This window comes from Ammospiza caudacuta, chromosome 6 (assembly GCF_027887145.1).
Source record: "Ammospiza caudacuta isolate bAmmCau1 chromosome 6, bAmmCau1.pri, whole genome shotgun sequence".
Taxonomy (NCBI): domain Eukaryota; kingdom Metazoa; phylum Chordata; class Aves; order Passeriformes; family Passerellidae; genus Ammospiza; species Ammospiza caudacuta.
In genome coordinates this window covers 60,975,876-60,987,513 of record NC_080598.1, presented here as the reverse complement: position 1 = coordinate 60,987,513, position 11,638 = coordinate 60,975,876, and the positions used below count along the sequence as shown (strand labels likewise).

Below are 11,638 nucleotides of genomic sequence, written 5' to 3'. Positions count from 1 at the left end.
ATAAAGCTTAAATGAAAATAAGGGTATTTGAGACTTGTCACAAGAATTAACTAGCCCACAGCCATACCAATGTTTCTAACATCTGCTTATGTGCATTTGGGTCTTACATTTAGATACAAAACAGGCTTTGGACAGGTGTGACTGTGGCCATATGGAACTGAGACAAAGGTGAAATAATGAATTAGTCTAAGGAAAGACTTCAAATTTACGAAGTTGGGATAAGTATTTAAAAATCTTTGTATAAAAATAAATTCTTCATAAAACATTTGTGATTGAAAAAGAAAAAACCAGCAATTTGGCTGAAGATATTTTTATGTTCATATTCTTATATGAAAAAAAAAATCCCACAGGTGTGTTCCACAAATGGGCAAAACAAGCACTTAACCAATTGTTTGTTTTGAAGCACTTTGGATAATGTTCAACAGTTGTTTCTTTCCTCTCATGGTTCTCAAACACCAAATTCCGATTTTTAAAAAACTTCACCGTTTATTGAGCCAGAATAAATGCTTGTTTCAGCTTCCAGCCTCTGGATTTGACATTGAGTCTGTCTAAAGCAGATTTCAGAGAAGAGCTTTAGGTAAGAGAGCAGTTGGTGATAAGGAAACTGAAGAGCCCTTTGTGCTGTGCCGACACCTCCACACCGAGCTGCTCGTGGTTTGCACAGCGAGCAAATGGAGGAAGAGACCCTGGTTCATGTACCTGATATTTGCTACAACACCACCAAAAATAAACAAACTGTGTGCAGAGATCTTCCTTTTATTCCAAGGAAGATTGTCAAGATGTAAAAATATTAGATGACCTACTTACTCTTAGTTAGACACCTAAGATGTCTAACTAAGAGTAAGACATCAGGTACTACTGGTTGGACTGCACCATGATGTAAGGGCAAAGTGTGTGCTGATGTCCAGAGGAGAGAGAAAGAGGGAAAATGCTCCTTTTTGCACAGTGTGTGTCCAGTGCCCAAATGTCAAGGTAACCCCAGTGGTGACAAGAAAGAGAACTTTTTACATTTAGTAACATTTATTTCTGCATTCGGTATCAAGTACATAAGTGCAAATATTCAGAGTCCATAATTAAGTCCATTAGGAACTACAGAGAATGTAATACAAATTGTAATAAATTGAACATGCTGGAACTTTCCAGTTACCATACATGTAAATCAGCCTGTCAATCCTTTACGACAAAAGTACTGGGTTTTGTTTTCTTTTTTTCTTTTTTTCATTTTTTTGAGTTATACAAAACTGATTACCATAAGTACTGATTACTGTTTATTTTATTTGTGCTGGAAAACACTAAAACATCAGTCTACAATTCTATATAGTTAATAAAGATGAATCCAACCAGCAACCCAGTGACGTAGAAGCAATTTTAACTATTGCATCAAGTGCGCTAAGCAGGAAAGCCCCTAGCCACATGTAACATTAAAAGTTATAGAAGCAATGCCAATAGAAGAAGGAAAAACACTAAAAAAAAAATTAAATAAAGAGGTCAATATTATTTAGGCTCTCACCATCATGCACTTTTATAAGCAACACAAAAAACCACATCTAGTACACTTTTCTCTTTACTATACTTTAGTGCTTGACACAAGTGATTGCAAATATTCTAAGTGCAGAAGCAGCAGGGGAAAAGCACTGCTTCTGAGTTTTATGTTTCTAAGATTATGGTGTCAAGAAAAAAAAAAGAATGATAAATTTGCAGTAAAGTGTAAGAACAGAGCTGTTTTCACTCCAGATTTCCCCATTATGCACTACTGTAGTCGATGAATTCTTGATGTCTGATTTACTCTGCCTTTCTCTTAGCACCTGGGATTTTAGCTTGAATCCTAAAAAAAAAGAAGAAAAAGAAAAAGGATTATATGGTGAGGCAGTTATTCCATTCCAGTGGTTCCCCACTTGGACTCTTAATAGAGGGATAATCTCTAGTCCATGCTCAGTGTGTTGTCTCAACAGGTGAATTAAAGTGCCACGAGAAACAGAAGTGATGCCCATCAGGTGTTCTTACAGGCCTGGTTTTTGATGGTTCATGTAATCTAGGGATATGCTCGGTGATATTCTCCCCCCAACATTATTTCTCCATGGTCTATTGCCTACAGAAAGCCAGGAATAGAGTCTAAAAGTAGAATTTTGAGAACAAAATTTCAAAATATCACCCTGTGTCATGGGGATTTGAAACACTGAAGATCATGGTGCTTCTAGGTATTTGCTTTCTGTGACAGGGTAGTGTCCTAATTCCCACTTTGGCCATTAATGCTATCAGCTCATGCAAAAAACCAGGCTTGGAGTGGTCAGTGGGGAAGAGAATGAACTCATTCCTTCCTGTTTGTCCTGGCCAGGTACCAGTGTGGACACCAGTCTGTGACTGGGCTGCTCTGCTCACAATCCCCCAAACAGCAGGGGAGGGGACAGAAGGACGGAGTGCCTTGGTCTGCACTCAGCTGGGGCGGTTCCTCCAGGCATCTCAACCTCTCTGGGAGGACACCACTGACAGGACACAGTGTCCCCAGGGCCACCCAGGTCCCAGTCACCTCCGAGGGCACCACAACCTCCCAGAGCTGGCTGCTGAACTCACTTTGCCACCACCGTGTTTATGTGGGTCCGCACCAGCCCCAAGTATTGATCAATCTGTGCCTGCAAAGAGCAAGAGGAGACCAAGTCAAGGAGGCAACAACCAGGCAGGGCCACCCCAAATGCACCCTGCAGACAGACCTACCTGGTACTTGTCATATACAACGGGGAGAGTAAACATAGACACCACAGCTGAGGAGAAAAGGAGCACAGTGTTATGTTCTGCAGATCAGATTCCCCCAGAGGAGAGACCTACTTTGGTGGCAAACACATTATCGTGCCACTTGGTCAGCTGATCCACCAGGGAGCTTTGTATTAAAAATGCACTTTGCTCAAGCCTCCCAAATATGGAATTCCCCACTGCTCTGGGACTGGGAGTTGCACAAAACCATAAACTGCAAAGTAGCTCTAGCAGGAGGGACGGCATAACAGAACAATTAATATTTACAGGGAAGGGAAATAAATGTTGGTGGTTTAACTGAGGGGAAGGCAGGCCGGGGATAGGCGGTTTTGTCTAAGATGAAATCTGGAGGGAGTTCAATTTTAAAATAGATTTTTCAAAGAAATGTTGATTTTTACCCATTATCAGAAGAGTCAGGCCATTGAAGAGGGCTCCCACGTAAGTCAGCAGCCACATTAGTACTGCAAACTAAATTAAAGATGGATCATTACATCACCTCCAGTGCCAGCATAAGAAGAAAACAGTTTGCTCAAATAGCTAATATAACAGCACATTAGCCTTTTTTAATGTGGAAGAGAGTGGTTAAGGCACATTAGGAATGAGGTAGTTTTTCTAGGTGTATAAAACCCATTCTCTGTTCTGCTTCTCACCCTCTTAGCTCAGCTTTCATGTCTATTTAGGGCTTAAATTGCATCCACGTAGAACTCTGCATTGAGAATGGCATAGGCAGATTTCTGCATCCAATTTTTATGATGTCAGGGCAGATGTTTAACCCCAAACAGGTTAAACAGAGCCCTGAAGTGGTAATCCCAGAGACTGGTAACACTTGAGGCTGAAAGATGGGTACATTTTCCAAAAATTCTTTACTAATTTAGGAGCCTAACCTATGTCTGCTCTCTTAATGATCTTCCCCTTGCTCTAAAGGACACCTGCTTGAGTGTAAGGCTAAAAATCAATAGTTATTTCAGCAGGTAATGCCACCAGATGAAATCCAGATTAACAGAGGGGACCATTATTTTATAACAAAGCAATAGAAGCAAATTGCTGGGATGCTTCTAGAACTGAGGTGGAGCTAAGCTAGTTCTGCAAATTTTTACATCCTGTATTGCCTATCAATACATTCAAATACCAAACCTTTAAAGTGCTGGAAATGGTTTTTAAATCAAAAAGCAGAGCAACTTTCATATTTGGAGCTACACAAAACTAGGTTTCATGACAACCCTGTCAACATGGGAAGCAGCTCTTTGAAATGTAGATTTATCCTCTAGAGAGGGGTTAAAAATATTTAAAGCAATCCTACTTTTAAAGAATCCACAAGGTCCTGAACGAGAAAGAGTCTCCTCAGCTCTTTGACTGTGCTGTTGACATATAGCTGGAGACAATCTGTGTATTTCTGGATCTGGTCCTGTGAAAGATTCATCTCCATCTCCAAGTAGGCTCTGCCAGAAACACAGGTCCCATTACAAACCTGGGAAATTTCCCCTGCTGTTCACACTAAAACACATCCAACCCATCATTCCCTCCTTCCCAGAGCCCATTTCTTTGTGCTGGAGCAATGAGCTCCCCTCCCTGCAGGCCCAGGGCCACGAGCACATCCTCCTCACTCCCCTCTGGGTGATGCTGAGCTGGGGCTGTTCACCTCCAGCCTCGCCCTCTTCCCACACAGAGCCTGGTATTGATGGGATTTCTCTCTCTTTCTCACCCAAACGGGGATACAAATCTGATCTTGGCGTTTTCCCCACAAATTTCTGTGCTGCTCTCTGAGCTATGCATCCCAATCCTGAGTCATTGCTCAGAACTGGCCCAAGTGAAGCAGGAGGAGCAGCACCCCAACAAGATTCTGTTTTAGTGTGTGTCTGTCAACCACACCAGTTCCATGACCTGGTTTACCAACTGGTGGGCACAGCAGAGGAGAAAGGATCACTGCTCTTGTGGAGCAATCCCCCCAGACCCTGTGGAGAGTGGGGAGTGCATTGGCACTGCCACCATCACTTAATATTGGGCTGCTGGAGAAAAGATATCAATAGTTGCCTTCTATGCCCAATAAATTGTGCCCAGAAACAATGCTCTTTTCTCTAGCAGGTATGCTGTATTATCACCAGCTCTAAAGAAACACCTTTTCTCTGCTTAAAATTTCCCATATCTTTTTGAGAAAAAAAATCCCATATCCTAGAGGATGAAATTTTTGCGGTGATTTGTTTTTCTTTCTCCCTCCAGGACCTAAGCCAACAGAACCTTACAATTTTTGAGACACTGTGAAAACATTTTTATTTGCTGCTTTATGAGCAAGAAGAGAATTTCTTCTGGCACAAAAGCAGTGCTTGGGCATCGCCACAAAGCCACTCACTTGAAGGGCAATAGATTGTGCCCAGAAACAATGCTCTTTTCTCTTGCAGGTATGCTCTATTATCACCAGCTCTAAAGAAACTCCTTTTCTCTGCTTAAAATTTCCTGTATCTTTTTGAGAAAAAAATCCCATGTCCTAGAGGATGACAATTTTGGGGGTGTTTCATTTTCCTTTCTCTCTCCAGGATCTAAGCTGACAGAACCTTACAATTTTTGAGACACTGTGAAAACATTTTTATTTGCTGCTTTATGAGCAACAAGAGAATTTCTTCTGGCACAAAAAGCAGCACTTGGGCATCACCCTGTAAGAGCTTAAATGAGAGATGTGGGACTCCAGGCAGCTCTTCAAAATGCAGTTTATTACATCCAAGAGTTAAAGCAGCCCAGGGTCGTGGGTGACAGAGCCTGTGCCTACAGCTGTCAGCTCCAGCTGCAGGCAAGCCTGGAGACCCTTTGGTTTTGGTTACAATGCATTATAGACTTTTCTTTGCTAAGCATCTTAATGCAGTAGAACCAATCTATACCTTAACTTTTATCTATAGCCTATCATAACTACTATAATTACCATATTGATGTTATTATTCTCCAATCACTAAAAGTTAGTACATTGCAGTTTAAACTAGAAGTTGTTTTTTAGTTTTCTTTCAGTGCAAAATTCTGAGACCTTTTTTCTACATGCAACATTTGCTGACTTGTTTGCCTGTGGTATTTTTCTGCTTGGTAAAAACATGTTCTTGTTTGAGGTGGGTTTATCCTTTGCTCTAAGTCATAAAACCCCTTCTAACTAACTCACCCTTTGCCTCCTTGGTTATCCAGTAAGACTGGCTCAATTCTTTTCCTCCATATCAAAACTTGCTTTTATTTCTATTCCTTCTTCAGATTCTGCATTCAAAAATCTTTCTGCTAAGCATACATATCTGTGAGACTTCCTTGTCAAACTTTCAATCCTTCCCAACAACCACAAAGCCACTCACTTGAGGTGGGTTTATCCTTTGCTCTAAGCCACAAAACCCCCTCTATCCAACATACTCTTTGCCTCCTTGGTTATCCAGTAAAACTGGCTCAACAATTCTTTTCCTGTATATCAAAACTTCATTTCTATTCCTTCTTCAGATTCTACATTCAAAAATCTTTCCGCTAAGCATACTTTCATCCTTCCCAACAAGCACAAAGGCACTCACTTGAAGGGGTGGCCCTCGTCCGTCTTCTGCACGGCCTGTAGGACGGATTTGTAGATTCTGAAGCTGATGGTGGCCGAGAGGCCAGCCAGGGCCAGGTAGGCCACGACGCTGACGACGCTGAACTGGGTCAGGGAGAAGAGCAGCAACAGGAGGCTGCCAAACACGATCCCCGTCTGCTTGATGTCGCGCCAGTACAACAGGTCGATAGCTGGGGGGAGAAGAATAAATTGTTAAAGGCAGGTGGTTCACATTCTCTGAAAAGATCCCTTCATCCCAGGATTTTTTTTCCTGGGAAGCTGAGAAGCCTCAGGGAAAAGGAAAACAATTCTCATCTCATTTGCTTCTCCTCTGTTTTGCTCGTGTGCAATGTGTTTGGAGATTGTTTACCCACAGGTGATTGTTTCATTGGATTCTGGTTCACACTCTCTGAAAAAATCTCTTTGCCCGGGATTTTTTCTCCTGGGAAGCTGAGAAGCCTCAGGGAAAAATAAAAACAATTCTTATCTCTTTTGCTTCTCCTGTGTGGAATGTGTTTGGAGATTGTTTACCCACAGGTGACTGTTTCATTGGGTTCTGCTGTGAGTTGTTTTTTACTCGTTGGGCAATCAGGGCCAAGCTGTGTCAAGACTCTGGAGAGAGTCACAAGTTTTCATTATTAGCTTTTTAGCATTCAGTAAGTATCCCTTCTGTATTCTTTAGTATAGCATAGTACTCTTTAATATAACACAGTATTATAAAGTAATAAATTAGCCTTCTGAGAACATGGAGTCAGATGCATCATCCCTGCCTTTTTTGGGGCATTTCCAGCAAATGCAACAGGCAGGAGCTGCAAAGGCATCGGCGGTGGCCGCCACGGGCCCTGTGTGACCCTCAGGGAGCAGCAATGTTTCTGCTCACAGCAGCACCAGCAGGAGCTCCTCAGCAGGAGCAGCAAAGGGACTGGAGCCACAGGCTGAGGAAATTACAACCGATGACCTACTTGAAATCCTTGTTTTGCCTGTGCCTGTGCCTGGGTTAGATAAGATGGATGAGTATCTCCAACCGCAGCACGGTGGGTGGGTCTCTTGCAGCAGCAAGGCAAGTGCAAGCTGGTTGCAAGTGCTTTGTGTTGTTGCTAGGGCTGAATGGAAGATTTCAACCTACCTTGCATTTACTCAGTCTGAAAATTCCATTTTTTAAATTTGTTTTTGTTTTTAACAAGTTCAAATGCCAAATGCTTGATCATAGCGTTTTCCATTTTTGGTTGTTGATAAATGAATGCGGAAGTTTGGGGCTAGCCACAATAAACCATTTTTCTATTCAAAGTTTTGACAATTTAATTTTGTTATTTCATAAGTTTTGAGAAAGGAAAGTACTCCTGCTTTTACCACTGTTTAATAGTTCCATGAGGAAGAAACCATTTTTCAGATAAGGCTTACAAATACAGAATAATCTTTCTTGCAACTCAATCCAACCTCAGAATCAGAAATAATAAAAAAAAAAAAGCTTTCTGCTTGTTATATAACTTCCCCTGTCCATGGGAGGTGCTGGCTAGAACAAAACAAGTGCATATGACCATTTTCAACTAGTGCATTTTTATATTTGTAAAGCAGTTAACTTTTACAGTGTTTTCCACCCACTTTGTATATTTTATCTCAACCTCTCTAGCAAAAATTTTTAGTATCAGAGCCAGCCACTAAAATAGGAAAATTTTATGAAAGGATTGTGGAATATCCAGTCCACAAAGGTGAATTTAATCTGTTTACACCCACAACCTGTTTCTGAGAGGACTCTTCATCCAGCCAGAGAACGTGCTCATGACAACCTAAACAAAACAGCTTTAATTTCACACACTGCACAAGTCCTCAAGAACAGCTTGAACACAGCACCAGCCAAACAGATTTGAGAGATGCCACTTGTCAAATCATTCTGAACAAAGAGTAAATTCAGGAAAACTGCAATCTGTCAGGAAAAAAAAAAAGTCACCAATACTAAAAGAAACAAAATTAATCCAGCCTCTTAGTCCTTATAATCAAATCAAATCTCCAAAAATTGTGAGTCATCAGAGAGTGTTTGCCTTGAGTCAATGAGTTCTATTACTCATTACTATTACACGTATTAGCCTTGCTTTATAGTGATGGGCTTGAGTGCAAAAATTGTTGTTGTGTTACTGAGCTCTCCTCTCTTCGTGCACCATTCACATCCAATTATATTCTCCATCAACATACTCTATAAATGAACCTTTTTACTATTTTTAAGTGTTCAGCATTGGACCTGTGGTGATGAGCACACGTCTGGATACTATGGGCTGCATGGAAGGCACAGGACAAGGGACCTTGGTGCCTGTTTTGGGATCCTGGGTACTGACCCCACAAAACAGGGACCAGTCTTTTACATATATGTGCCCATGCCTGCTTCCTGCAGAAACCCTGGGGCAGGGAGTTCGGAATGCTCCAAAATGCAGCTCCAGCATTGTCAGAGCACCTGGATGAGGAGGTTTAGCAGCAGACACAGCTGCATTGCAGGACACAGCTGGAGCTCCTGATTGCTCACAGTGATGAGGTGAGGGAGCATGCAACTCCATCCTTGCAAACCATCCTTACAAAATGGCATCCAGAACAAAGAGTACAGGTTTGGCCATTTGTCATATTCTTTTTCAGTAAAGGTACTTCAAAACCCTGCAGCTCAACAACTGGGTGCTGTCACCAGTGAGCACTTGGACAGGAGGTGTCCTATTTTCTGTGAGGGTGCTGAGGCCCTGGCACAGGGTGCCCACAGAAGCTGTGGCTGCCCCATCCATGGAAATGTTCAAGACCAGGCTGGATGGGGCATGGAACAAGTGAAGTTGTCCCTGCCCATGGCAGGAGAGATGGGATGAGATGATTTTTAAGCTCCCTTCCAAACCAACCCATTCTAAGATTCTGTGATTATTCACAACCTGATATTTTTTGTGCTCAAAAATTACTGTCAGAGTACTGAAAATTTATGCAAATCTGCCTTTGAGGTACTTAAGTTGTCTATCACACAAAACCTCAACATTAAATTGCACAGGTGAGCTGGTGTACATGGTACATCATCTGCTGATGGCAGAAAAAGGACACGTGCCAGGGGAAAACATTCCCTGGGACACAGGCAGTAGAGAGGCAAACAAATGAGAACTGAGCCAAAAAATACAAACTGAACTCCAACAGAGCTCCCTGAGTCAATCCCAATTAATTATAAGATCCATAATGACCAACTAAGCCTTTTCCTTCCAATGATCTTCAAACTCATACTCCTGCAGGCTGGCAGTGGGCTGCATTCTCATGCAGAGAAATGCCAAACTGCATTTTCTCATTCTCCTCACAAGGGAAAATGCTGAGTTACTCAAGACAGGCTTGCTCAGGTGTGTATATATCCTGAAAGCCATCTGTTCCTGCCATGGAATGACTGGGACATTTACTCAGCTGTACCAGGTAAGGAAAGGATCAGAGCAAGATGGACGGAGGCCAAGTGACACAGTTCTGGGAACAAGAGCATGTGAGAGGGAGGAGATGAGAAAGCATCTGGCCTCTTTCTGCAGCCAAAGGAGACCTGGGAGAGAGGGATTCTGTGTCTTTTAGACCTGAGGCAAATATTCCCATGTGCATGGAAAAAAGAAGTGCCAACTGCTAGCTGGAAAATCTCAGCACAGAAAAGGGAGATACGAGTTCAGTGATTTTTACATGGCTCTCCCAGTGCCCAGGTCCATCCTGGGAGCACATTCCCCTCACCCACAGCCTGCCAGCTCTGGCAGGACTCTCAAGGGCAGGAAGAACATCTGCCTTCTCCTCATCTCCCTTGAGGGGACATGGAGCTGCAGCCCTGCTGTCCTGTCCAGCTGTTTGGGTGGGATTTGATGTTCCTGTAGCCATTCCTCCTCCTCTCCCTTATGGAGAAGGGGCTGAGCCAAACCTCTTTGCAAAAGATACGGGAGGGAGATGAACCTCAAAGCTCCTTGGGCAGGGAAGGGGAAGAGGGAGAATACAGAACTATAAATCTGTGGAGACTTGGGAAGACTTTGGCTAGACAGGCCTCAGGGATTTGAGCTGTATCAGCTCCCCTGGAATTTAGATGCTGCTAAAAACACCTGAGCTGCACCTGTCAGAACCGTGTTTTCTCTTTCAGTTGCAGCTTCAGTCACTTCAAAGGTTTTTTAAATTAGAGGAGAGGAGAGGAGAGGAGAGGAGAGGAGAGGAGAGGAGAGGAGAGGAGAGGAGAGGAGAGGAGAGGAGAGGAGAGGAGAGGAGAGGAGAGGAGAGGAGAGGAGAGGAGAGGAGAGGAGAGGAGAGGAGAGGAGAGGAGAGGAGAGGAGAGGAGAGGAGAGGAGAGGAGAGGAGAGGAATTTCAGTTGGGAGGCACCTACAACCTACTCTTAACAGCCTGACCAATTCAGGGCTGACCAAAAGCTAAAACATGTTTTTGAGGGCATTTTCCAAACGCCTCTGAAACATTTAGAGGTTTGGGGCATTTACCTTCTCTCTAGAAGCCAGTTCCAGGGTTTGATCACCCTCTTGGTAAAGAAATGCTTCCTTGCTGAGATAGTGGTTAAACACATTTTTCTCCTACATTTCCTTGCCTAAACAAGGAAAGCAGGGAGAGGAGCTCTGGGTGCAGAATGCCCCAGCTGGGATCCTTTGCCTGGCTTCCTCAGAGTGCCATTTTCTCCTGTAACCATTTACACCAGAGCCAAAGTACCTGTCTCATCAGTGTCTGGTGCTGTAAATAGAGATCAAGGGGCAAACGAATGAGAAATTTTCTCATTGACCATCAGGTGAATCCAGACTTGCATCACCTTCCTCACACCCTTTCTTTTTTATTCTAAACAGGAATTCAAATTAAAGATGAGGTTGTCCACTGTTGGAATCTGAAATGCAGGGAATTCTCAGAACTTTGGACCTGTGAACCAAAGCTTAGAATTAAACACAGGATTTTATTTGAGACCTTGGAAAAGGCTTCCAAGCTTAGGTGTTAGAAATGAGAATGTGGATTTATAGTTTAAAGCAGAGACACATTAAGCTAAGTAGAGGAAAATTTAGAGTTTTAAAGTACAGTACTGTAGGTTTGTGTGTCATAACATGATTGGCTTAGAAAGCTTACACTGTAACATGAGTCCATAAGACGAAATATTTAAGGATTGGGTCAAAACCATAAATATCCTTGTTGGCAGTGTTTTATTGGTTAATAAATCCTTAAAAGGTTTTGTAACTAGAAGTCTTGTGACCTTCTGAACCATGCAGTGAAGATGTGAGCTGAGTTCACCCTTCCTGCCTATGTAGAAGATAAGAAAAATAAATTGCATTGTCAAAAGCAATTCAGAGGTCCTGTCTCTAACTCATTCAAAATTCCTTCACAAATCCCCACAG

General features: G+C 42.6%; 1 protein-coding gene across 2 annotated transcripts in view; it reads right to left on the bottom strand.

Moving 5' to 3' along the window:
- Positions 1 to 1,001: 1,001 nt before the first annotated feature.
- The window catches only part of RTN1 (reticulon 1), a 124,612-nt gene continuing 113,975 nt past the window's right edge, over positions 1,002 to 11,638 (bottom strand). For both annotated transcript variants that reach the window (XM_058806736.1, XM_058806737.1), the window contains 6 exons: positions 6,276 to 6,483; positions 4,049 to 4,187; positions 3,147 to 3,216; positions 2,713 to 2,759; positions 2,572 to 2,630; positions 1,002 to 1,825 (listed from right to left, as the gene is read on the bottom strand). In XM_058806736.1, coding sequence (XP_058662719.1) covers positions 1,783 to 1,825; positions 2,572 to 2,630; positions 2,713 to 2,759; positions 3,147 to 3,216; positions 4,049 to 4,187; positions 6,276 to 6,483 — 566 coding nt within the window. In that variant the 3' untranslated portion in view covers positions 1,002 to 1,782. The remainder of the gene's footprint in view (positions 1,826 to 2,571; positions 2,631 to 2,712; positions 2,760 to 3,146; positions 3,217 to 4,048; positions 4,188 to 6,275; positions 6,484 to 11,638) is intronic.